We start from the raw sequence: 27,889 nt of genomic DNA, 5'->3' as shown, positions 1-27,889 counted from the left end.
TTTCTTAGCCAAACAAGAAGAAATTAAATTCACCACTGAATCAGAAGATAACACAGAAATGTCAAAAACCCAAAAAGAAAATTAAAGCTAATTAAGCGATTAATTACCCATAGTTTAAAAAAATATATAATTTATATATATATAACCCAAACCAAAATATACAAAATAATCTTTAACTTTCGTTCCATTCAATTATACTATTATCCAATGGAACATAAACGGTCCTGAAAACACGAATGCACTTGGGTGAAATACAAAGACTCCTAAAGCAACATGAACCAATGTGCATATGTTTACAACACGTTAATAATCCAGTCCCATCAATATGTAATTACTTTCTGGCATCCTCCGTTTCAGGAGAAGGCAAGTTAGGAACAGCAATATATGTTCATAATCGTGTAACCTATGATAAAGTTACAGTTAACAATAATTCATTTCAAATATCTTCAATTCGCCTGCATATGATAAACAAAACTAGCATTTTAGTCTGCAGTCTATATAATCAACCTAATGAAAATTATGATATGGCTCAATTATCAAATATTTTATCACAATTCAATGAGCCAATTCTAGTTTTAGGTGATTTTAATGCTCACCACCCTTTATGGGATGCCAGTACCATCGACTCAGATAGAGCAGGTAAAGACATAGAAAATCTAATACTTAACTACAACTACTGTTGTCTGAATGAAATGAAATCCCAACATACTTTTCAAAAAGCTCATGGGACCCTATCATCTGTAGAACCTGTCTATTTGTTCCACTTCGTTAGTAGACAGATTAGAATGAATACTCTGGATGACCTTTATACTAGTGATCACTACCCAATCGTAATCACATGTCTTGAAGATAATCATCAACAATTTGTACCAAAATTTAATTTTAAAAAAGCTGATTGGGAAAAGTATGATTTAATTACTAAAAATGTTTCCCCTTTCCAAAGTAACAATGATCACAATGAAATTAATGAATATTTTACAGATTTCGTAATTAGTTCTGGAAATAAATCAATACCAATGACAACTTGTAAGCCAAAAATCCTGTTTCCATGGTGGTCTAGAGAACTTTCAGATATTATCATACTGAAGCACAAGATGAGTAGACGATTAGACAGACTAAACCAAAGATATAACAAATTATATAAAAGTAATAGATATACATTGAAAGGGTTAGTATTAATAGCTATGGAAATTGATTATATCAACCTTTATTGAATAAAATATCTGCTCAATTCAGGAAAAAAGTTATTAGCAATAGGAAATCATCTTGGCATAATTACGTCGCAGACTTCTCCGGTGACACTGTTAAACAAATGTGGGATAGATTTAGAAAATTAATGGCAAATATAGTCGATCACCTAGATCCCCAATATTACATAATGGGAAAAAAGTTCATGATTTAAAAGATATATCAAATATAATAGGTCGCCACCTAGAATCAGTAGGCAATAGCCTGAATTTAGATGAACATTTTCGCATTAGGAAAAAGAATGAAGAGGAAACATATAATTAATTTCGAAACAAGTCAACAATTATACTACAATGTCCCATTTACATTAGAAGAATTTGATGCTGCGCTAAAAACTTGTAGTAACTCTGCCCAGGAAAGGATAATATCTCTTTTGAACTCCTCCTTATACATCTGAACATTAAAGCCAAGAATACTTATTAAAATTTTATAATCACTTATGGAAAAAGAAACTACTTCCCAAAGCATGGAACATGCTATTGTAATTCCTATACCCAACCTGGCAAAGATCCAACATCAGCAAATAATTATAGACCTATATCACTAAACTAGTTGTCTTTGTAAACTCATGGAAAAGATGGTAAATAATAGACTCATATGGTATTTAGAGAAAAATAAAGTTCTAGCAGCAACTCAATCTGGAAGTAGGAAAAATCATTCAACATTAAACTCATTAACATCACTAGAAGATCAAATCAAAAGAGGATTTGTACAAAAGAAAATTACTATCGCAGTGTTATTCGACATTCAAAAGGCTTATGATACAACATGGAGATATTCAATCTTAAAATCTCTATATGACATAAATCTAAGGGGTGAACTCCCAATTTTTATACGAAAATTTCCTAACAGAAAGAACATTCCAGACTAAAATTGAAACGGTATTATCAGAAACATTTGAAATAAAAGAAGGTATCCCACAAGGCAGCGGGTCTAAAGCAGCACATTATTTGCATTAGCAATCAATAATATGTTAAAATGCTTCCAAAAGATGTAAAACAACAGCTTATATGTTGATGATTTTGCCATTTTTTACACTTCAAACAACCTACGCCCACATCCAAAGAATTTTAAATATCTCCATAGCTAAAATTGAACAATGGGCATTATCTGTTGGATTTAAATTTTCTGTTGAAAAAACAAGCAATAACATTTTATAAGGATCAGCGCTGGCTCAAAAATCAAGTTATATCTCTTACCATGAATAACACTCCCATCCAATTTTATCCAGAAGTTAAATTCTTGGGCTTATATTTTGACAATCATTTGAACTGGAAGGCCCATGTGAAACATACCAAAGCAAAGGCCTTGAAAGCTTTAAATATATTATTAGCCCACACTTCATGGGGTGCTGATAGAGAAACATTATTGAAACTTTATAAGGCTACAGTTCTACCAATATTAGAATATGGCAGTCCAATTTATAGTTCTGCTAGTGAGACAACTCTCAAAATGCTAGACCCAGTGCATCATCTTGGGCTTCGTTTAGCCACTGGAGCATTCAAATCATCACCCAGTCCAATCGTTGATTGTAGAAAGTGGAGAAATGCCACTATCTTATAGATTCAAAATAACAACGATGTGCAGAGCTTTTAAAAATTGTAAATAGTCCAGCAAAAACCAAAGATTTATTTAAAGATCCAGATTGTTTCTGGAATACAAAAATTATCCCATCCTTCCCCGTTAGAGCTAATAGATTATTTAATGACAATGACCTTTATAATATTTGACAATTTTAGCAAAAAATAATGCCCCCATGGTTTGATAAGTGCTCCCAGATATGTAGGAAATTGTGTACAATACCCAGTAATAAATTGAATAATCCCCTTGCTATGAAACAATATGCTCTGGAACATATCAAGATACACAATAATAATCATATATATACGGATGGTTCCAAAGATGATATGGGAGTTGATTCGCTGTTTACGGAAACAATATAAAGATCCTAGCCTCCTTACAAAGCAAAGCATCAGTATTAACTGCTGAATTACTAGCAATAAAAACAGCATTAACAACTATATCTGAAAACCAGTTTAGTGAAGTAACCATCTTTAGCGATTCACTAAGTTCAATAACTGCAATAAGCTCTTATACTCCAAAAAACAAAATTGTAAATGAAATTAGACATACATTACATGAAATGAAAAGACAAAAAATATCTATTACTCTATGTTGGATTACCATCTCATATAGGATTAGAAGGTAATGGAAAAAGCAGACACTTATGCAAAAGAGGCTAGAACACTCCCAATATCAGCAGAATTATTGCCACTAGAAGATTATATTAGGCACAGCAAGTCGGTTATTAAGAAAAAATGGCAAAATAACTGGGGGGAAAACCATCCTACCATAAATTAAGAGAAATAAAGAAAACTGTAGACCCGTGGCCATCATCCTATCAGAAATGCCGCAAGAATTCAGTAATATTGACACGGCTAAGAATTGGTCACACCAAACTGACACATGGTTACCTAATGAGTAACCCCCATGCCCTATAACCTATGTGCTAAATATGTAATGGTACAAATAACAGTAAAACATATTTTTAAAATCTGTCCCAAAATAATAAAACCCAAAGAGACATATTATTCAGAAGATATTCTTTTAAAGAAATATTATCAGAAAGTGACAAATTTCACTATTTAATATTTTAAAATTCCTTAAATTTAATAATTTATACGATAAATATAAATATATAGTAATTTATAATATATTCCAGATAGTAAATATTTATTTATTATTTATTTATTTTATTTTTTTTATTTATTTATATTTATTTTTTTTTTTTTTTTAATTTATTTATTTTTTAGATAATATATATTCCAGATAATAAATATTTATTTATTTATTTTTAATAATAATTTATACTGATTTTAAATAACATGTCTAATCCTTCGGGCCAGCCCTAGGAGAGTTAATATTAACTCAGTGGTCTGGTTAAACTAAAGTAAAAAAAAAAAAAAAAAAAAACAGACAAGACACAAGCACAACACTTTACAATATCAAAATCAATCAAATAACACTGGCTACTTCCAAATCTGACTGACCGTCTTTTCCGACTTACTGACTCTCCATGACTCTCATAACAGACGCTCGCCACTGATATACTCACAGATCGCTACAACAGACAATATCCACACGCTAACGCCCGCCATCAAACCACTCCCATTCATCCCTCCACCAATTTTGCTCTCTCTCTCTCTCTCTCTTTCACGCAACCCTCGAAGACGTTGTTAAATTTAAAATACAATCTTACTCCTCCATAACACAACAAAAACCACCCAGTCAAACAGGATGATGATATGAGTAAGGTATAGAAAAAAAAGCAGAATATGTTTCAGAGTTTAATATTTCTATTTCATACACAAGCAAACTTTGCATTTATTGGTACGATACACTCTTCTCCAAAGATAAATTCATCAACTTGTATATACAAGGCTACTGCTTACTTTCAAGTTAAAATAATTAATACATGTACATTAGTCTTAAGAACACATTAATCCTGAAGATTCCATATGCAATAAGTATAGTAAATGTACCAGTTTTCAACAGGTTGGTAAATAACCTACAATATCTTTTGGCTAATCAATAAAAGTTTACAGACTTTTGCAACAACATGCAAATCATGATACCAGTGCTGCATCATAGTAGTAAGGGGGCATAGTCAAGCAATTGTTCATTTTGTGATGAAAGCATGAAGTTTAGCACAAATGTAGAGTTGCATATTGTGAACATTTTTTAGATATTGGGGCAACTGAGATTATGCCTGTGTCAGCCATGGCAGCCATTTTCCAAAATGGCCACCATATACCATTAGTGTAATAAGGAGAATAGGGTTGCATGTGTATAATAAGGCTCTTTCTGGGTAAATGTTCATCAGAAATATATCAGAAGATTTCATGCGTATTTGCAAATCATCGACAAGTTTTTTTCCTGGAAAATTCACTTTCATAAAGAATGGGTGATCATAGTGGAAGTTTTTCTTTATCAAAAAAAGATGTTTTTGAAGTCATACATTGACCATATGATGAAATGAGATTATCTTACAACTGACCGACAAATGTCCCCTCATGTCATAAAAAATAGCATGACATGTCAGATGTAACAAAACCTTTCAATACTTTTAAATAAAACAAAAGGCAGGTAATATACAAGTGGTATGTTCCCAAGTCAATCTTGCACACATTTTGCTTCACAGAAGCAGTGGGCAGTGCAGTGAAAATCTGCTACCTTGCACTTGCATCGGTTCCTGCACCCTTTCTTACAACCACATGACACCAACTCCTCACATGTTTCTGCACCTTCAGGGAGTCTGGTCCAGAGTGACTCATAGGAGCCATTTTCTTCATCCCTTATTCAACCCCAGTTTGGTGGAGGTAGCTGTGGCTGTGCAGCCAACATCTGGTCCCAGACATGACCACCCTGGAAGGCTGCCCTTATGACATGTTCCAGGGGAGCATGGGTGGGTGGAATACGCTGAATTGAAGTCTTCCTCGCAAACATCTTTCTTGCTTAGTTCACTTCATTGTGTGTGCTGGTGCAATCATAGAGATGGACCAAATATCTCTGGATGACTTGCATTGCCTCCTCTAGAATTTCAGTTGGTGCACTGGCCAGAGTTAGCAGTGGATTGACGAGCTCTGGGGTAGTGTTCCACGTTGCCCTCGCACTTCTCTTACCATGTCCTACAAAAGAGGACACAGTGTCAAACCCAGTGAGGGCATGAAACATTTGAAGTGCATGCCTTGCTCAGACCCAGAGATGAAGCTATCTCATGAGTGGCCAAGAATCGGAGGTTTTTGCCTGTCCTGAAGGCTATCCACAGTTTGTCTTCATTTAACAGTGACAGAGCTAGCTTCACTACCAGAACTATCACACTGTATCTACAGTTCGAACAAGAATCCAATGGTGGCTGTGCTGAGCAGTGTGGCATGCAAGTAGCATCAAGTGAGTATCTGCCTCTGTGTACATGGATCAAGTGATCCTGTACTCTCTTGGACTGGAGCAGAGAGTACCTGCTGTCCATCTGTCACCACTAGCACATTTCCTCTACCTTCATCAAAGGAGCCAATAACTGCCCCAGCAAGGAAATGGAGGAGCTCCAATTTGTTGCTGTCTACACACAAGAAACTGCCAATTTCTTGGAATAGTTGCTGAACTGATATCATGCCTTCTCACCCCTTTTCCTCGCTGCACTGGCTGTGGATATCAGTGAGTCAGGGCTGTTGTCCCACGATGTTGAAGCTGTCCCACACAAGGTCAAGACTGAGCAATGTTGAAGCTGTCCTTGGATGTAAGGGATGAAAACTTGGTTTGCATATTCCTCAAATGTCTTGATTGTACCAGGTTTCTGCATCTGCACAACCACAGTTCCATCAAGAACCTTGGCAGTGACATTGGGTGCATCTGATTGTGTCCTTCGATGTGGTGGCACAGGGGTTAAGATAGATCCAAACAAAAACTTCTTTCAGTTTTCTTGTGAAAAAGAAACCCACAAAATTACTGAGTATAACTTGTTTACTTACAAGTGTTTACATATGCTGATGGTTATGATCGATGTTATGAACAGCTGGCTGCGTATTGTTGGAGGGCAAACAACCTGCTCCATGTGAAAGCATTGGCACACACTGTTGCCCATTTCTGCTGACAGTTGCAGGCATACTGATAGAAGATGCCGGGGCCCAGGTTGAAGAGTTGCCCACCTGCTCCTTCTTGTGAGTTTGCACATGTAGCAACATGCCAATGTAGATGGGGAGAGGAGTTTCTTGTGCAGTGCTATGCCTGATGGGTGACCATTCTTAGAATTTTAAAGATGAGGTATCTTGGGGTTTGGAAGCTGTGCTTGCTTCCAGCTTTCGATTGTGCTTAACTGCATTGAACTTCAAAACTTGTGCAATGGACATTGTTCTTGGTGATGTTGATGTGTAGATTTGATTCTTAATGCTGGGTTCTTCAAGCACCTTGTTGACAAGAGCCAGCAATAGGATTGTCACAGACTTCTCTTGGCATCTCATTTTGAACGAGTCATCAAACACCCATCATCAAACATGTGGCGGCGAACAATATGTGCGTGGAGCATATGCCAGTTCTCGAACAATACGTGCAGCATATGCCAGGTTTCATACCATCACTGTCACTAGTGCTGCCCCAATGTCCTCATCAAATGCTAGCAGAACATCACATCCCCTGGTGTATGACCACATCTGGAATCTCGGCCAGTAGCTGCTCCTTTAGCCTTGTTGTGTTTACTCTTTTGTCAAGAACAACCCCTGGTTGTTCAGGTCTTGACTTGTATTGATTTGCAAGATCTATAAGCTTGAATACTGGTGCAGTACCTGTTTCCAGCCTGGTTTCTTCAATGTACATAAGTTCAGCAAACACAATTCCAGCTAGTTCATGCTCATGGTCTGTGGCTTGCTCTGCATGTCCCTTGGCCTTCCAGGCATGATTGTACAAGCATGTCAAGCATTTGGTGTGGTTTCCAGTGTAACCACATCACCCATTCTTAGCCTGGCTAACATCATTGTCTCCAACTAGTGGTGCACATTCCCCTACATTTTTGTTCATCTGTAAGGTTGATGCTTCATGAAGGCTGTCTGTGCCCAGCTCTCCACAGAAGAAGCAAGTCTCTTCTGAAGACTTTTGTCAAAGAGTGTGATCTTATACATTTACTTGTACAGTGTCACTACTATAGTCAAACTCAGCCTTTTTGGCCACTAAGGCGTTGGCCTTGTTTACCCTGGATTTTCCACCGTTGCCACTTCTCCCAAGGTAGGTACTGCTGCCCCACCTTTCTCTCCCTCTCTCTCTTTCTTGTGTTCAGCAAATCCTTCTAACTGTCCTTTTGCTTACTTTGGCGGCTTTGGCTGTGTCCGCCGTTGGCCTTTTTATCTAAAAAGTACCGATTAACTTTATAAATTATTTCCGTAGTCTGACTGTGCAGCCGGGGGCAGCGAGAAGTGGGAGATGTTTACATGGTGGGTCCGCGACACAGAATGACCTTGTTGGGCTGAGATGGCAACGGAGCACTAACCCAGCACAGAGGTGTGTCAAATCTCAGGAAAACATTTTTAGTAACATTCATTTTCCCATCAAAAACTTAGTCATTCTTAAACATATGAAGTTTTATTATGAAACAGTAATTACCATATATTTAGTTAGCATAAAAAATATCAGAGACATTTCTTCAACACTATTTTATTATGAAACAGAGTAATTACCATATATTTAGTTAGTATAAAAAATATCAAGACATTTCTTCATCACTGTCGTGGCTTATTTAGAGAACTGTGGCAACTGTGCAGCCAACGGCTTAGTGGCCAAAAAGGCTGAGTTTGACTATGAGAGGTGGGATTGCCTCTCTTCTGTCCTTTGGAGCATTGTAGTTGTATTGGAGCATACACCTTTGGCGCTACTTGGCCTCCCTCATGAGCAACCAGAGCAGCCTCAAGGACTTGTCCTTCATTAATTCTGTCCAACTGTATATGTCTGGGCAGCTTTCCAAGTTATTTGAACCTCACCAAATTCTGTGCCAGTGTTGTGTAGCCCCTTCTTGCATCACTTCATTTTGACTTTGCTGGACAAGTTAGGAATTCTGTTGTCTCTTTCTGGCATAAAACATACAGGTCCCAGTTAATATCAAAGGGCTTCTTTAGTGCACTTGCCACACAGGGACCAACAAGTTGAAATGGCTTTGACACGACTATTGTTCATGTGTGGCTCAACATGAATTAATTTCACTTCTGTCTTAGTGCACTACTATCATTGTACTTTCACCACCATTCTCACCACTTGGATGACAAAAACCTTCTGCAAAGGTAAGCAGAAACACCACCATTAGCAAATGAAGTATGCAGAATTTTCAATGATATAGTATATATATAATAATAATAATAATAATAATAATAATAATAATAATAATAATAATAATAACAACAACAAAGTAGCAGGCTGCAATCCTGAACCCCACACTGTAAAGCAACCAGCCTCGGAATGAAAAAAAGTAATAATAAGAATGATAATTATAACATTGTTAACAGGTTTTTTTGGGATGATATTTTATCCTTGTTTTTAATGCACAAAATAATCTTCATTTCTGTCCATGTTAATAATTCTATAGAGGACTAAGTACACTCCGGAGGCAAATGTCTCAAAACCAGGGGCATATGGTGGCCATTTTGGAAAAATGGCTGACACAGACATAATTTCATGTGCCCCAATATCTGAAAATGATCAAGACCTATTAGTCTACATGTCTACCAATTTTCTTCCTTTTATCACAAAATGAACAATTGTCCTGAAATTTTGAACTATGCCCCCTGACTATAGTACTATTTCTGATAATCAAAAGAACATGTTATGATATGGAGGACATTTTTTCCAGCGCAGATAGTCCAGTGGCAACTAATATATATTTAATTCCTATCTTTTACTCTACTCTAGATATTTATCTAGTTCATGACTGAGCGGCATGTGATTTGACCCCACCTCCACCAGAAGCCGAATTATCTGAGAAAGAAGACCCACCACTAAAGCCATTCATGACTGAATGGTTAGTTAGCAATGGACCACTGCTGATTGCTGAAGTATCAACAGTTGTTGTGTTACTTGAATCTGTCATATCACCATAAAGTGGAACATTACTGTCATCAGCAGAACTAGGATTCACCTTTGAAGTACTCTCTGTTGAAATATTCACTGACGGTTCTAAGTTCCTGGGACTGTTCGATGCTGAAGATTGTGGTGGAGGTGTGTCACCACCTGAAGCCCTTCCACCTTCATTTGTTATTTTTACAATACCAGTCTTGCTATCAATTAAGTAACTAAAATCAAGTTCTTGATGATAAGCTGGACTACCTAATCGTGGCTGGTGAAGCAATGTGTAAGGTAAACGTTCAGGATGCTTCTTCTCAAGATGAGTATTAAGGGTTTCTTGACGAACAAACTCTAAATTACAGGGAGAGCAAGTAAATGGTTTATCTACCCGGTGAATAAGCTCATGACGTTGCATTTTATCTTTTCTGGTAAAAGATTTCCCACAGTGCTGACAAACAAAAGGCCTTTCACCAGTGTGAATAATTGCATGGCGAGTAAGTTTGTCTTTACGTGTGTATGCTTTTCCACATAACATGCATACATATGGCCGTTCACCAGTATGAATACGTGTATGAACTCTTAAACCTTCAGATCTTAGAAATCCCTGACCGCAGGCATCACAGTGATATGGAAAATTGTTGCTGTGTGTTCGAATGTGATTCTTCAATTTGTCACCTCGAGATAAAACTTTTCCACAAATATTGCAAATCTTTTTAGCATCCCATCTTTCACCTGCAAAATGTAAAAAAAGTACAGCTGTAAATATTATAACTGTCATTAAACTATACATGTTAAAAGAATACATATACATGAGTGATTCTAAAATAGAAAGAAAATACCGTATATACTTGCGTACCATGCGACTTTTGAAGACCTAATTTTGGAGCTAATTTTAAGGGGGTCGCATCATACACGAGATATAAAATTAGCATATGTAATATTCACATACTAGTATGATAAAGTACAAACATAATGAGTAAGCATCTTTTCCACAGAACTTTTAAAAAGTTATGCTTTACTTCACTGCATCCAATAATACTGTATGTGTTATGATATTACTACGTATTGTATTATAAAATACAAAAATAGCAATATGACATTTTCATGATAAAATAGTTTTAATTATACTTACCTAGTAATTATATAGCTAAGAGTTTCACTCGCCAGCAGTTAAAATCCTGAAATTCGTGGGTCACACTAATTTTCTATTTGTTTTGGTTAGGTAACGATACCTCGCCCACTTTTAGGGTATGAGAGAGGAACAACACAGCAAAGAGCTCAATTTGTTTATTCTCATCAACACAAATCCTTGCTAGGGGACAGAGGGTGGGCTCCAATTACATAATTACTGGGTAAGTATAATCAAAACTTTATTTTATCATGAAAATGTAATTTTTAATTATACAACTTCCCAAGTAATTATATAGCTGATTCCCACATTGCAGGAAGATGGGAAGCATGGATAATTCTACCTCAGATTCATAAAAATACATAGAACGAGAATAGACAAAACTTTGCCAACATTAATTAAAATGTTTGCTGATTCCTCACCTGATAAGAGCTGTAGCAGGAAAATACTGCCTCTGGTTGCCACTCATCTTATCATGTAACAGGGTGGGGTAAAGCCGTGTAGCGCCTATTACATAGTGGGACCTTTGTAGCGAAGGACAATTCTGGTGGCTAACAAAGGATCAACATTAATTGCCCCTGCCCAGAGCTTAGTACCATATCACCAGAAAAAAAACTGTTACCTATAACCAAAATAATAAAATATCCACCACCACCCCTTAACAAAGGACTGAAGGGCACTCCAGGTACTTCATACCTTCAGGCTTCCCATAAAACCTCACACCTTCTGTCAAGGAGAAAAATATTTTAGGAAGGGTTGCTTCCTACACTTCCTTTCTCAACACCACACCAGCCGCAAGAAACGGACCCAGGATACTGCAGTCTTCATACACCGTTTCAATGTCACAGAGATAATGTGATGCAGATATGAATTTGCATTTCCAAAATGTAGAATTGATAATAGAACTAAGAGATAAATTTCTCTTAAAAGCCAGAGAAGTGGCTACTGCCCTAATCTCATGAGCTTTAGCCTTGCAGACTGGGAGGACATCCTCCTTAACTGAAGAATGTGCTTCTCAGATGACATCTCTTGAGAAGAATACTAGAGCATTCCTAGATAAAGGTATGGAGGTTTTTTACAGAACACCAAAGACTGCCAAAATCTCCACAGATATCTTTAGTTCTGTGAAGGTAGTACTTTAAGGCCCTCACTGGGAACTGAGTTCCTTTCTCATCGTCATTACTTCTGTCAAACTAGAGATTGAAAAAGAGTGAGGCCAGGGATTACAGGGAGACTCGTTCTTGGCTAGAAACCCCAAGGAATAAGAACAAATAGCATTCCCTTTCGAAAAGCCTATTTTCTTATCAAGTGCATGAATCTTGCTAATCCTTTTAGCAGTTGCTAAGGACACAAGGAAGAGTGTTTTTCTAGTTAAGTCCCTCAGACTAAGTTCATGCATAGGTTCAAAATGAGACCCAGACAACCACTTTAACACAATATCCAGATTCCAAGGCACTATAGGAGAATCTTTACAATAAGAAGTATCAAACGATCTAATGAGATTAGAGATGTCTGGGTTGGAGGACAAGACCAAGCCTCTGTGACGGAACACTGATGCTAACATGGCCCTACGTATAGCCCTTGATGGTAGAGGAAGACAGGTTTCTTACTGACCTTAAATGAACCAAGACATCGGCTGTTTGCATCACAGTGGTCTTAGAAGAAGAGATGTTGGAATTCTTACACCACTCTCTGAAGATTCTCCACTTATTCTGATACACGTTGCTGGAAGATCTTCTCCCACACATGGAGACAGCCTCTGAAGCTCCCTTAGAAAACCCTTTCTAAGGAGTTTCTGGACAGTATGAATCCTGTCAGGGCCAGAGAAGACAGGTTTTGGTGGAATCTGTGGAAGTGTGATTGTCTGAGTAGCTGCTTCTTTTGAGAAAGCAGCCTCGGGAAGTCCACCAATAGATCTACGAGGTCAGGGAACCATTCCTTCAATGGCCAGAAGGGGGCCACCAAGATCAGAGAGACGCTGCTGTGTACATGGAACTTGTTCAGCACTTGCCTTATCAGGCTGAAGGGAGGGAAAGCATACAGTTCCTTGTCCAACCAGTCCAGAAGAAAAGTATCCACTGCCCACGCCTGTGGGTCTGGAACTGGGGAACAAAATAGAGGGAGACAATAGTTCCGAGACGTGGCGAACAAGTCTGTCGTCAGCAGGACCTGTTTCCGACGACTTAGCTCGTCTGCTGAAACATTTAGCTTCCCTTGGACGAACCTGGTGACTAAATGCATATTGTTTCGTTTTGCCCAAATAAGGAGATCTCTTGCCGCTTCATAAAGAGAGAAAGATTGAGTCGCTCCTTGTTTCTTGACGTATGAGAGAGCAGTCGGTTGTCCACGTAGACTGCTATCGTCTTGTTCTCTACTTCTGATGCGAAGGACTGAAGACCCAGGTATATTGCCTTTAGCTCCTTCACATTGATATGAAGAGATCTGTGCTCTAGGGACCTTTACTCCTGAGATTTCGTCTTACTCCAAAAGCACTTGACCTAGGCCCATCCTAGGTCTGACGCATCTGAAAAGAAGTGTCAATAACCTAGATGTTGTGACGCCAGTTTTTAACAGACATAATCAATCAATCAATCAGGTTGGGGTTCAGTTGAAAGAGAGACTTGCCTTCTGACAGTCTCTTCTCTGAATTCCACCAAAGAAGGTGCTCTTTTATTTCCTGTGTTGTAGGAAAAATGTGTGAGTCTGGAAGGTCCGTCCTGTTCCAGCTCGCTTTCATATAGAATTGCAGGGGTCTGAGATGTAGCCTGCCGAGCGACACAAACAGCTCCATTGATGAAAGGAACCCCAGGAGACTCATCCAATTGTTGGCCAAGCACTTGTTTAAGGCCAGAACTTCTTGTATCTTTCTCATGCAAGAATCTGCTCTTTTTCCGGGTCGGAAAAACCAGAAAACTCTGAGTCACTATGGTCATTCCCAAATATTGAATCTCCTGAGTGGGAATCAACTGAGATTTCTGGGAGTCTACAAGTATTCATAACTCCTGCACTAAAGAGATTGTCTTTTTGAGGTCCTCTGCACACTGAATATCTGACTGGGCTCTTAAGAGCCAGTTGTCTAAATACGTACAAGGATATTCTTATCCCCTGAAGGTGGAGCCATTTCGCAATGGGAGCCATTACCCTGGTAAACACTCGAGGCGCTGTCGTCAGTCCGGAGCAAAGGGCACGAAACTGAAAAATCTTCCCTTCGAACACATACCTTAGATACTTCCTTGACTTGGGGTGTATGTGAACATAGAAGTATGCGTCATGAAGATCTATACACGTCATCCAATCTCCCTGACGAACGGATGACAGGACTGTTTGGTTTGTTTCCATCTTGAACTTAATCTTTACAAGAAAGACATTCAGGGTGCGGACATCTAGGAGGGCCCTCCAGCCCCCCGATGACTTTGGGGCTACAAAGAGACGATTGTAGAACCCCGGAGAGTAATGATCTTGATTGAGTTCTACTGCTCCCTTTCTTACAAGAGGAGTTACTTCATCCTCTTGAGCCAAAAACCTCTCTGATCTTCTTGAATAAGCCGTTAAGACGACTGGCATACTGACTAAGGGAGGCTTCCTGAAGAAGGGGATAAAGTAGCCTTCTTTCAGAACCTTGACAATCCAAGGTTCTGCCCTTTTTCTCTGCCAAACTTCCCAAAACAGTAAAAGTCTGGCTCCTACACTCATGCGGAGAACGGCATCCTCACTTGCTAGAGGAGCCCCCTCAAAGAAGTTTTCTTGATGGACTTAGAAACGAACCTCGTATTTCCTCTTGATCTTGCATATGATCTCTATCTGGCCCAAAAAGCTTGCCTCTTGAGGGAAAAGGTTGCCTTGAAACCGTTACTGGAAGATTTCTCAGTCTTATGGAAGACTGGGCGAGGATGTCCTATGTACATTTCTTCTCCAGATCCGAAGCAATTTAACACTGTGGCTTCGGGAAACAAGTGTCTCTTATCTAGGGGGGGGAATAGCAAGAGCTGATCTCTGTGAGGAAGTAATGCCTTTCAACATATAGGAACACCTGAGTCCCTCTTCTTGAGCGTTCCCAATGTGTAGAGAGAACCCAAGTCATGGGAACTGTCCCTAATTCCCTTATGGATACACGAGAGAATTTGCATCCAATCTCCCAAGAGGTTCTCCGAAAGCAAAGGGCATGACCTAATCTTGCGGGCCAGAGCACCAACAAACCAGTCGAGAAAGTGGAAAACTTCAAATACCTTGAAAATGCCTTTCAGAAGATGCACCAACTCTGGGCAGAATACAAAATCTTTGCCAAAGAAAAAGCAGAGCGTCTGGCTGCATCTACCAGACCAAAAAAATCTCTCTGTGAAGAGGCGCAAACACCCAAGGAAGGAGCCTCTCATAACATATGACAAGTATCTCCCTCTGGAGATTTGGGAAGGCAGAAAAATAAAAGAGGTCTTGCCTTGTTCCCTCTTTTCAGCAAGCCAATCTCTTTAAAAGCCTTCTTAGCTGAGGAAGACAAAACCATCTTTGGCATCTTCCAGGGTTTAGAGGAAGGCATACTATCCATAACCAAAGTTGTTTCAGGAGATCCTGGAGAAGTTGGCTTGAAAAAAAGACGGATATGTGGTGACCAAGAATGTCATTAGATCCACATATGCTGAAGAGGGAGCCCCTTAACCCTCAGTAACTTCGTCTTCAGACAAAAGATCAACATCTGCAGGAGTCTGAGGTGTGGCCGCATCAACTTGCATCCACGTCGAAACAGCCTCTTCGGAGATTGCGGTGCTGGAGCATCTCGAGGCATCTGAGGAGACGCTACCGACAGAGCTTCAGCCACTACTGGTGCTAGCTGAACTGTTGTGAGCACTTGTTGGACCGTCACATGCGGTAATGGAGTCGTAGGAGCTTGAACTGAAGAAAGAGGCTTAATCAGTAGAAGCAGAATACTATCAAGCTTCGACTGAATGGGATCTACTGTCTTCACAGCAGCAGCAGTAACAGCGGGAGCCGAGGGAGTCGATGGAAGCTACTGTGCGACGCAAGCAGGTGCTAACTGGTGCGCTACAGAAGGGAGCTCAGGTGCCAGTGGGCGCTTGGCTATGTTTGATGGGTGCATCTGCACGACAGATACGGGAGCTTGAAGAGGAGCCCGAGAGCGACAATGAGCCTTGGGCGCCTGCAGAGCGTCAACTTCCGAGAGGCAGTCGGAAGAGAAAGGCCCTGGGCTATCCCAATGACTGCAAGAGGGGCGTGGATCTCTAGGCTTCTTAGTAGGCACCACTGGTGGAGAGGAGTTATCCCAACTCGACAAGTTATGCGCATCCAAGGAGATACCTTTCCAACAGCTCTCCATTTCAACCTGGGAAGCGACAACAGGTTGAACTGAGGGGCGACTGCTCATGAGCAGACCCCACCAACCTCCCTTGGGCTACCAGTTTGACTCCTCCCCTGCACTGGGGAGTGTGACACTGACCTTTGCCTAGGAGCATCGGTGGGACGAACAGCCACCTCCCCCGCTGACACGACACTATCACTTTTCGCCTTGTCAGTTAAGACCTTCACAGATGCACTAAGATGCTCCACAGTCTGTACTAAAAGAGCAAAACTATATCAATCTTTTCTTCCAGACTGGTGATGGGGTTGGGATCAGAAGTGCAGGAGCCTGAAACTGGAGAAGGTGGCATAACAAGAGAAGTGGGAAAGGGAGTTAGGGAAATAACAGGAGTATTCAAATCTGAATTCAATTCAGAAGAATCCTGAGTAGCTGATTTGGAACTAGCCCTAATCAAAGCTTTTCTCTTCCTGTCTCTCTCTAATTTCTTTAAATGAGATTCCAAACTCTTCCACTTCCTTTCGTCCCAATCAACACATTCATTACAATTATTATCAAATGAACATACCTGTCTTCTACACTTACTACATAAAGTGTGATTATCTTACAATTCCTTGGTAAGCCTAGTTTTGCAACCTCTAGCGCAATACCTGAAACTAGCCGAACCTGTGTCTGACATTGTTAAAAACACTAAGACCTGACGGTCACCAAGAAAGCAAAATACAAAAATAGTTCTTATCAAAGAACTCAATGCTATCTAAATGATTTGCCAAGATGGCTAATACAAGAACAGAGTACTTCACCAATTCCGACTACAAAAGGAAAGTCTAACAAATTTCATGAATAACTGCAACTGACAACAATAGCCATCGGCCGGCAGAAACAAACTGAGCTCTTTGCCGTGTTGTTCCTCTCTCTTTTCCCAAAAGTGGGCGGGGTATTGTTACCTAACCAAAACAAATAGAAAACTAGTGCGACCTGCAAATTCCGGGATTTCAACTGCCAGTGAGTGAAACTTAGCTATATAATTACTGGGAAGTTTTATAACTAAAACAATGTTTTAGTCTGGAAATCAGCTGAGGGCAATTGTGAGGTAAAATGTATTCTTTCATGCCAAATAGTTTTGATAAAAACACATTTCTCAAATTTTGTTTACGGTCAAGTTTGATGGTAATATACCGAAGGTTGCAGTTTCATCCATGTTGCCGATGCACGATAATAGTTTTTAGCAGATGAACACTCTTTCCTCAGCTTCAGCTACAACTTGCTCTTTAAATTTAGCAGTATATGCCCTTGTCAATATTTTCTCCATAGTGAATAAGGATATAGTAATGTAGTAGTCCAATTATATATACTTAATGTCATTTGTAACATAACTTCAATAATTTTTTACTATTGTACAATAGTTGAATGCAAGCAAAGCTACTGTTGTTATCCGATTCAGTTGTTCATGGCAAATTACCTGTTTCTGGCTGTGTATGTTTACACAACAAGTATAACATTACTGACAATACTTTTAGCATTCTCTTACTTGTTTTAACCAGATGGGATAGATAGAGATGGAGGAAGAGGGGTTAGCCTAACTAGAAAATGGGATAGATAAAAAGGAGGAAAGAGGTTAGCCTATTGTAATTTGGTCTCATAAATTGAACTCACATGATACACGAGATACATGATCAATTCATTTTATAAGGGTGAAAATTTAAGGGTCGCATGATATGCGAGATTGCGTGTTACACAAGTATATAGAGTAGATATTTCACTATGATTAACATACTGTAATTTTTAATGTGAATGTTATCTCGTTTTAGGGATGAGATAAGGGGAATTTAATTGAAAAAATGGCAAACTGACATTGTTTATCACAACTCATATAAGCCCACTGCAGTGCAACCAGTATTAAATCTTCATAAAACAAATAAGTTATGCTACATATCAAAATACTGTATACAAATCAATAAGTAATGGGAATGCTAAAAAAAAAAAATTAACCTCCACAGTTATTACTTGAACACTGACTCTAGTTAATAATTAATATGAAAGTATGAACTTTGGGTCACATGGCCCAGGACTGAAACCAGGGAGGCCATTCAGCACCATTACGGCAATGAAGATATAGCTGTTTTTCATATAGTATGTAAAATGTTGCCATTATGAAAAGCTCACACAGACACATACATTATGATATATAAAAATTATGCATATATTCATCAAACTCAATGATAAATTTTTAAAAAATTAAAAAATACTGTGGTTTAAATACTGTTAAAACCCCAATTTTCCTTTGAAAATCCCATAAGGAGCTTAACTAAAATTACTTTTGTCAAAAATCTCACCAAAAGACTTCCAGTGAAAGCCATACTTTTTCTTGCTGCCCATGAATCAAGAGCAGCGAACCATAATGGGCTCAACACAATAACTTATCACAATGAATACACACTGAAGCAACACTACCATCTAAAATGTACTTATGAGGGAGGTATGCCCAAACTCATTTGGCTTAAGTAGCTTAAAAATTACAAGTAAAAGGTTGGTCATGACACCAAGAGCCCACTGATTACTTTCAGTAAACACTTTAAATTACAAACCCCACAATTACAGATTTTAACAATTAAATGACCTGGAAATAAGGTGTAAACAAACAAATTCATTAAATTCTTAAGTTTATATATACTGTTTAAACATGCTGGTATGAGTTAGAATGTGCCTTAACCCAGCAGTCTTTGCTGCTTGCACTAAGCAACATCCTCAATCACCATCTCGCCATACTACAGCCTAGTATATACGTACATACAGACAGTCCCTGGTTATCAGCAGACTTGGTTAATGGTGATCCGGTTTTTTGCGTTTGTCTAGTGCCATAATGGGCTGAGTTTTGATTATCGGCACCATAAGGTGCTGATAATAGAGTTATGGTGCCATAACATACCTAATATAGGCACAATTAACTGAAACACAGCGCCATAAATCGATGAGTCTCGGTTAATGGAGTTTTTTTCTTATCATCACCCCACCAAGAACAGGACCCTAGCCGATAACTGGGGACTGCCTGTATATTCCTACAAAAGAGGTCAAAGGAACTGAGACAAATAAAAATTACAATGGAACAACTTCAGGGGACTTAATAAATCCATGTTTACATATTGACTTAATAAATCTCACTGCTTATGACTGATTTCTTAATTTTAAAAACAAGCATTACAAACAACATGATGGACTAGTCCTAGGTACATAATAAATCTCACTGCTTATGACTGATTTCTTCATTTTAATAACGAGCATTACAAACAACACAATGGACTAGTCCTGGGTATGTACTGCAACATTGGCTATCTGGCATATGTTTTTTTATAACTTTATGAGACTTCATGGTTAAACAACTGTTCTTTAGGTTTTAAACCAATTTTATATATGATATTTTGGAAGTAATTTGACAATACCTTCAGTATTCTTGAGCAAAACAGTAATGCAATAAGATTCTCTATCTAAATTCAAAGCGTCTTAATATTAAACTTACACTGGATGAGAAAATTTGTGGAAAAATACCTTTTTTTGGGTTAATTAAAAATCAATGGACAGATATGCTCACATGAGTAGCAATAACAGGTTTCGGGTGGATGACGGATTCAGTCACGGTGAGTAACAATATTACATGCTATCGATTAGTGGGAATCAGGTGGGCAAGAGGTGCTCTTACTTCTATAGCCCATAAATTCCCTAATGGTTTTTAGACTGGCTCAGGTCTTAGTTTTGATCTTACATGATGTCTTTTTGTAAATTTGCTCATAATATTCCATGAGGTTGCTGCTGATTTTAGTTCTTATCTTTTATGATAGTATGTATGTTACAAATGTAATTTTGCAAAGAAAAGTGCAAAGAAATATTAGAAAAAATATGTATAAATCTAAAAAAAATGACTGCATCTTCATTCTTGGTAAATTTACAGAAATGTTTTTCAACAAATATGCTCAGAATTTGTTACTAATTTTATTTCTTATTACTGTGTGAGCTGTAATTATAATTTTACAAAATATAATAATTTTATTTATTAGAAGAATCATGTATAACTTTGTAAAATTTACGATTGTTTTGTAAAAGAGGCCCAACAAGGGGTTGTAGTCATTTTCAACTTCTCGTGGAAGGTATGAAAAATTTTTTTTATTTTTATTCTTACACCATGTGTATTTACATATCTTCCTCTTTCCACCGATGTGTTTTCCTTAAATTAGTTGACCTCAAAGTTTTGCCGGCCTGGGGTGCTGCATATTGATTTATTACCCTGACTCCTAAGGGTTAGTTATAACAAAATCCTTTGATCATATCACATTTATTTTAAGCATTTATTAAACATTTATTTTAAGCAAATGCAATTTAAGATGCAAACTAAAAATATAAGTACTCTCCTTTTCAATGCATATATGCTTTCTTCCAATTGTTGTCTTTAATTTTTATATATATTTTTTTTTTACTTTTCATAAAGAAGTTACGTTTCTGAAAATATTCTGCTACATGACTACTGGTTACAAATACAGTTGACCCCACGTATTCATGGGGGGTTAAGTACAACAATTCCCCTCAATCACCAAAAATCTGCTATATATTGGAACCCCACCAAAAACACCTATAACTGTGTTACTTTAACCCTTAATGGACGGACTGATCCTTGGGAGTAGTAATAACAGGTTTGGGGTGGTGAACGGATTGATCGTGAAGATAAGCAATAAGCACCATTGATTTGGAAAGAATCTGATGGGAAAGAGGTGCCAAGACTTCTGTAGTCTAAATTCACTAATGGCAACTTTTACACTAGCTAAAACCACTATTAGGGCATATCAGGACTTTAGTTCTGCTTCTAACTTTAAGGGGGAATGTATTACATCTCTGTCTCACATGACGTCTTTTCGTAAATTTGCCTGTAAATATACCAAGGAGTTGCTCTTGGTTTTTTCTTGTCTTTTACGATAGTGCGTCGGTTGTAAATGTAATTTTACAAAGAAAAGTGCAAAGAAATATTAGAAAAAACATATAAAAGTAAAAAAAAAGTTACTGAATCTTCATTCTCGATAAATTTATGTAGATATTTTTCAAAAAATATGCTAAGACTGTTACTGATTTTATTACTTATCTGTTTTGATATTCTCGTGATAGTAGGTTATATTTTTTAGAATTTTTTTCTTTCACCATGTGCATTTGTATATCTTCCTCTTTCAATTGATGTGTTTTTTTTTTTTTTTCTTTTTAGTAAATTGGCCGATCTCAAAGTTAACCGGGCCTGAGGAGCTGCATGTTGATATATTTACCCTCCAGTAAGGGTTAATATAGCTAGAACACCAAAAAACCCTCTATAAATGCCTACAACTACCTATTTTTAAGTTATTTTTGTGACTAAATACATTTTTTATGATAAAAAATTGTCATAAAAATAACATGAAGATACAGTAATCAGTTCATTTTGTTCGACGAAAAAGTCCCCGACTCACCAAATTTTCCGTAATATACTTAAAAAATGTGTTCCCACAAAAAAAATTTGTGAATAAATGAATCCACGGTTACCAAACCACGAACAAGTGGTATGCTGTTTTACAGAAAAGTATAGAACCTTCTCAGTAACTCATAACAGTAAAAATGAAATAAAATAAAAAAATAAAAATAACCACAAGATAATTCTATATATTTATTTCCTCTTGTATAAAAAATAAAATAAATTTAATCCAGTGGTATGCCTCATAATTCCGATTCCAGTTCCTACTAAATGTCACTGAGCCACCACTCTGCAACACTATTTTAATAAATAGCACACCCTATGCGTCTCTAATAAAGGTAAGTACAGTAGTACCTCGAGATACGAAATTAATCCGTTCCGAGGCGCCCTTCGTATCATGAGGTTTTCGTATCTTGGACCACATTTTACATGTAAAATGGCTAATCCGTTCCAAGCTCTCCAAAAACACCCCAGTAAATTTCATAATAAAGCTAAATCAACCTATAAACAATGAAATATTACAACAAATTGGACCATTCAATACCTAACATAATAACGTAATGCAAATTAACCTGTAAATAAAGTGTATTAGTGTACATACATGGTATACAAGAAATAGTGTACGTAAAATGTGGAAGCTTACCTTTCGAGTGAGGCTATCTCCAAAAGTGGCGGCATAGGAGGAGGAGGACAAACGGCAGATACGTACATACGTACGTACACTTAACTTTACGAAACACATAAAAACGTAAGGAAAACTAAACTAAAATTTACAAAACACATTAACAAAACTGTAACACTTAACTTTACAAAAAATTTAAATTAAAAAAAAAAATTATCTTTTTTTTTATTTTTATTTTTTTTTACTTTTTTTTTTACTTTGCGTAGGTTTTTTTTTTTATTTATTTATTTATTTATTTTTTTTTTTTTTACAGAATTTCAACTTCATCACCACTTTCAACTTTCTGTTTTTTATCACCTGGTTCTTCCTTTTTGCTTACAACTTTCTGTTTTTTATCACTTAGTTCTTCCTTTTTGCCTACTCCTGTTTTTTATCACTTAAGGTCTTCCCTTTTTGCCTAACTTCCTCTAATGCTAAAGGCCTCTTTAAAAAATAAAGATCCAAGGCAGATTGCTTACCTGTGTGAGCCTTTTCGGAGTGTCTTTTTCTATAAACGATTGCACTTTATGAAAAGCGGCTAGAACATCCTTAATTTCTGCCATTGTCATAGGGTCCTCCTCCTCTTCCTCGCCGCTGCTAGAGAACTCCTCTTGAACGACGTTATGTTGCATGGCCTCCAACTCCTTCAGGTCATCCGTCGTAAGCTCCTCTTGGTGCTCCTCGAGAAGGTCGTTGATGTTGTCCTCGTCGACGACCAGCCCCATGGACTTGCCGAGTGCAACGATCTCATCAAGATCTGGTTCCAAAACAGTTTCGGGATCGTCAACTATTTCTGAATCTGCAGCACCAGCTTCGCCCACGTCGAATCCCTCGAAGTCTCCGGCGGATACGGCATCAGGCCAGAGTTTCCTCCACGAGGAATTCAAGGTTCGCCTCGAAACCTCCTGCCAAGCTTGGTCAATGAGTCGAATGCAAATGACGATGTCGAAATGCTCCTTCCAAAATTCACGCAAGGTGAGGTTTGTGGTATCGGTGATGTCGAAATATCTCTTGAAAAGATGTTTCGTGTACAGCTTCTTAAAGTTCAATATCACTTGCTGGTCCATGGGCTGGAGGAGAGGGGCGGTGTTGGGCGGAAGAAAAAGAATCTTGACGAAGGAATACTCCGCTAGGATATCTTCCTTGAGGCCAGGAGGGTGGGGAGCATGGTCAACACCAGCAGACATTTCAGGGGGAGGCGCTTCTCTTCCAAAAATTTCTTCACTGTCGGGCCGAAACACAGATTTACCCACTCCGTGAACAAAAAGCCTCGTTACCCAGGCTTTTGCATTAGCCCTCCACATCACTGGAAGCTTCTCCTTAAGCACTTTGTGGGCCTTGAAGGCTCGAGGAGTCTTGGAATGATACACCAGTAGGGGCTTCACCTTGCAATCCCCACTGGCGTTTGAACAAAGTGCGAGCGTAAGCCTGTCTTTCATAGGCTTATGCCCGGGTAGCTTCTTCTCTTCCTCCGTGATGTACGTCCGACGAGGCATTTTTTTTCCAAAAAAGGCCAGTCTCATCACAGTTGAAGACTTGCTGAGAACTGTAGCCTTCCTTGGTCATCATTTCGTCGAACGTCTTTTTAAAGGCTTCGGCCGCTTTCGTGTCTGAGCTGGCAGCCTCCCCATGCCGCACCACCAAATGGATACCAGTCCGTTTACGAAATTTCTCGAACCAGCCATGCGAAGCCTTGAACTCTGCGGTTTGCGTTGATGTCCCTTCCCCTCCGTCGTCTTCCGCCTGCGTAATCAAATCGCCGAAAATAGCGCTGGCCTTGTGGGAGATTGCCGTCTCAGTTATCGTATCGCCAGCGATTTCTTTGTCTTTTATCCAGACAAGAAGCAGCCGTTCCATCTCGTCGTGCACGTGGGTCCTCTTGCTGGACAAAATAGTGATGCCCTTGGAAGGTGTAGCCGCTTTGATGACATCCTTCTGTTTAAGGATCCTTCTGTTTAAGGATGGTGCCTATTTTCGACGGATTTCGGCCGTATTCCTTGGCGATCACACTCTATCGCATACCAGCTTCATACTTCTTGATAATCTCCATCTTTGTCTCCAAAGAGAGCAGTTGCTTCTTTCCGTGAATTTCAACTTTCTTGGGACCCATGACTACGTTATCTTGTACGTAATTTACGTATAAGTAGAATAGTTTTCGCACAACAAGATAAAGTACGTATACTGCAACGAAATCACTAACGAATTTACGTTACTAAACGAAATCGTTAGACCGAACGAATACCATGTGTGTACGATAACGATGCTGGCACCGAGTGGCCGAGCCGCGCCACCACGTACATAGATGCATGATGGGAGGGATGCTGACCAATAGGAGAGAAGGATCTCATGGCAGTGACTAGCATCAGGAACCAATGGGAGAGCAGGAGGATGGTGGCGAGTCTACTAAGTTGGCAGCGCGCAAGTTTCAAAATTGTTATCAGTGGTTCGGGCGAATCTCGGACTTTACAGAAACCTTTAGTATCTTGAAAACTGTTCGTATGTAGAGCCGTTAAATTTTTCGTATTTGCTTTCGTATCTCGAGTTTTTCGTAAGTTGAGCCTTTCGTATCTCGAGGTACCACTGTAAATAAAATATGAAAATCTGTATAATATTCATTATTTGGATACTTAGTATACTTACATACAGTTAACAATTATTGGATACTTGCCTGCAGTTAAAGTTAGAATACATCTTCATGGTATTAGGTGTGATAGGCAATTAAATTGAAATAAAAAAATAACACTTGCTGACCCATATAAACTTACTACACATAATCATGTTTCCCACCAGGTGATGTTGAAATGTTTACATTCTTGTCAGAATTCTTCCTGACCACCCACTAAAATTTAGGAAGGCTGGGTGGGTCTCCACTATAACAGTAGGTAAGTATCCAAATACGAAATTTTATTATGGAAGTTAGCCAAGAATGAGGATGGTGGGTTAGTGCAGCCTAAGAAAATATCCTCTCAGCCAAGTAAACTAAAGCTTTTCTAAAAAGGACAAAGATTCTAATCAGTCTTACTTGTGTGAGCCTTCTTGGTAAGTACAGCCACCAGATGGTGGATCGACAACAGGGTGTAAGGCCCTTGTAGCAAAACTTGTCAGAGCTTCCTTACATGGGAAAAAGGACACAATCTCCCAGTGAACTAATGACTCCCGTACCAGAGTCAAGACCCCACAAAAGACAACAATTCCCTTTAGAAATAAAGGTATGCTCCTGTGCAATGTGTATATTCGTGATCACTGTATTATTTGATAGAAAGGAAGATTACTCGTATTTGATTTAGAAGAATATCATCCAAACTGCAACAATAGAACTTGTGGGTTTGCAATTCTCATACAAAATTTCCACCTTTTGCATACAACATGAGGCCAAATCTCAGTTACACCTCCATGTAGCAGCGTTGACAACCTTTTACAACAAGGCCAGAGTGAGGTTTACTTTGAAAAAATGTTTAATGATCCAGATTTAATTGTCTCTGTTGACTTAATTAAGCAATGTAGAAAAAGGACACAGCATTCTTGGACATAGAATTATTTGGCCTCCTAACACTACATAAACTCTGAACTCCTTCTCTTTAAGGCTGAAGTCTATCCAGGAAAATCCTTACAACTGTAACTGGACATAACAGAGCTTCCTCTTTGCTGTAGAGTAAACCCCTGCTATTCGCGGACTCGCCTATTCACGGATTTTTCTATGGACCGTATATACCCATTATACCCATTGATATTTTGCTGTTTTCATTAATAATAATATTTGAAAATAAGTAAATAATTGTAACATGTACATACACAAGAGAATATTTTATCACTGTTGACTGAACTTCGTATGTTTTGACATTTTTTTAATGCATTTTTAAGTATTTAAGTACTGTAAGGTATTTAGCTCTACTTGTGACTTCCCAAGTAGAGCTAAATATGTTTCCCTAACTGAGAAAAGAAAAAGGGGCAGCTTCAATACTGTATGAGAGAAAATGGCTGTGTTTGAATGTAGGGGAGACTTGAGTTTTTAGTTTTCATACGTAGTTGTAAGCCATATATATATTTTCAAGGGTAATGTTGTAAGATGAAATATTAAATAGTTTTTGGATGACTGTTTAGGGTATATTTGGTGTTTGTTTGAACTAGTAAAATAGGCAATTATAAGCATTTTTAGAGGGTCTTTAGTGTTTAAACTATTAAAGCAGGCAGTTATGAGCATTTTTAGAGGGGTGTTCCAACTTATCACGGATTTTTGCTTAACACTGGTGGTTGTGGTCCCTAACAACCCCAATTACCAGAGACACAATGTAACGTTGCTCATCAACATCACGGAGTGCCCCATAACTCAATCCTGGTACACTTGAAGAGCTAAGAAAGCCACCTTGAGTTCCAGGATATTGATGTGGAGGTTGTTTGTTTTTCTGGTTCCATACACCTGAAATCAACAACTCCAGGTGTGCAGCCCATCCCTCCGTTGACGCATCCGAAAACAGAAGCATTTCCAGAGGGGGGTGTGTAGTGTCACTCCTATTACAAGGTTCCTGTCATCTAGCCACCAGGTCAAGTCCTGCCTCACTTTTTCTTAGAGAGGAACCAGAAGGAATGGGGAGTCCCTTGCCAGAGACCAGAACTCCTTCACCCTCCACTGAAGGGAACGTAGGTGAAGTCTCTCGTGAGGGACCAGCTTCTCCAAAGACAACAGTTGACCAGGAACGACTTGCCACTGTCAAGCTGGTTGCTCCTGTGGTGACAAGAATGACTGTATTGGCTCTCTAAACTTGCTGATACACGAGTCTGAGGGAGACTCTCACTGCTGCTGTATCTATCAGCATGCCCAGATAATTTACCCTCTGCTTGGGTATGAGATAGGATTTCTCAAAATTTACCATGGCTCCCAGGTCATGACAAAATTCAAGATGATCTCTGTCCTGGAGTAACTGCGAATGTGGGCTCGCCAGAAATAGCCAAACATCGAGATGCCTCAGAGGATGTATCCCATGCAAATGGGCCCAAGTCGATATAAGGATGAACACCTGGGGAGTGGCTGAGAGCCTGAAACAGAGTGCCTCGAACTAGAACACCATCTCCCTGAGGATAAAGTGGAGATACTCACGGGAAAACTGGTGAATGGGCATTTGAAAATACGCATCCTTCAGATCCATCGAAACCATGAAGCTGGACTCCCTGATGGTAGCATGCACTAAACATTTCCATCTTGAACCGAGTCTGGCAAACGAACTGATTATGGAAGAGATATCTATGACCAGCCTCTATTCACCCATCACTTTCTCTGCGAAAAAGAGAAGGCTGTAGAACCACGGAGAACGGGCTATCACAGTTTCTACAATGCCTTTCTTCAGCAAGGTCTTCACCTCCCCCACAAGGCAAGTTCCTTCTTACCAGATGGATGATCACTAGCCAGGTTTCTGCTCCATATCACTAACATGTTGCCCAATGGCTCAACAGGCACACGGCCCACTA

The 27,889-nt window shown here is 38.8% G+C and overlaps 1 protein-coding gene across 2 annotated transcripts in view; it reads right to left on the bottom strand.

The window, feature by feature from the left end:
• Window positions 1-4,582: 4,582 nt before the first annotated feature.
• Window positions 4,583-27,889, bottom strand: part of LOC135221751 (myoneurin-like) — a 94,274-nt gene continuing 70,967 nt past the window's right edge. For both annotated transcript variants that reach the window (XM_064259572.1, XM_064259564.1), the window contains one exon: window positions 4,583-10,578. In XM_064259572.1, coding sequence (XP_064115642.1) covers window positions 9,707-10,578 — 872 coding nt within the window. In that variant the 3' untranslated portion in view covers window positions 4,583-9,706. The remainder of the gene's footprint in view (window positions 10,579-27,889) is intronic.

This window comes from Macrobrachium nipponense, chromosome 20 (assembly GCF_015104395.2).
Source record: "Macrobrachium nipponense isolate FS-2020 chromosome 20, ASM1510439v2, whole genome shotgun sequence".
In the NCBI taxonomy this organism is placed as follows: domain Eukaryota; kingdom Metazoa; phylum Arthropoda; class Malacostraca; order Decapoda; family Palaemonidae; genus Macrobrachium; species Macrobrachium nipponense.
This window is presented reverse-complemented; position numbering and strand designations above follow the sequence as displayed.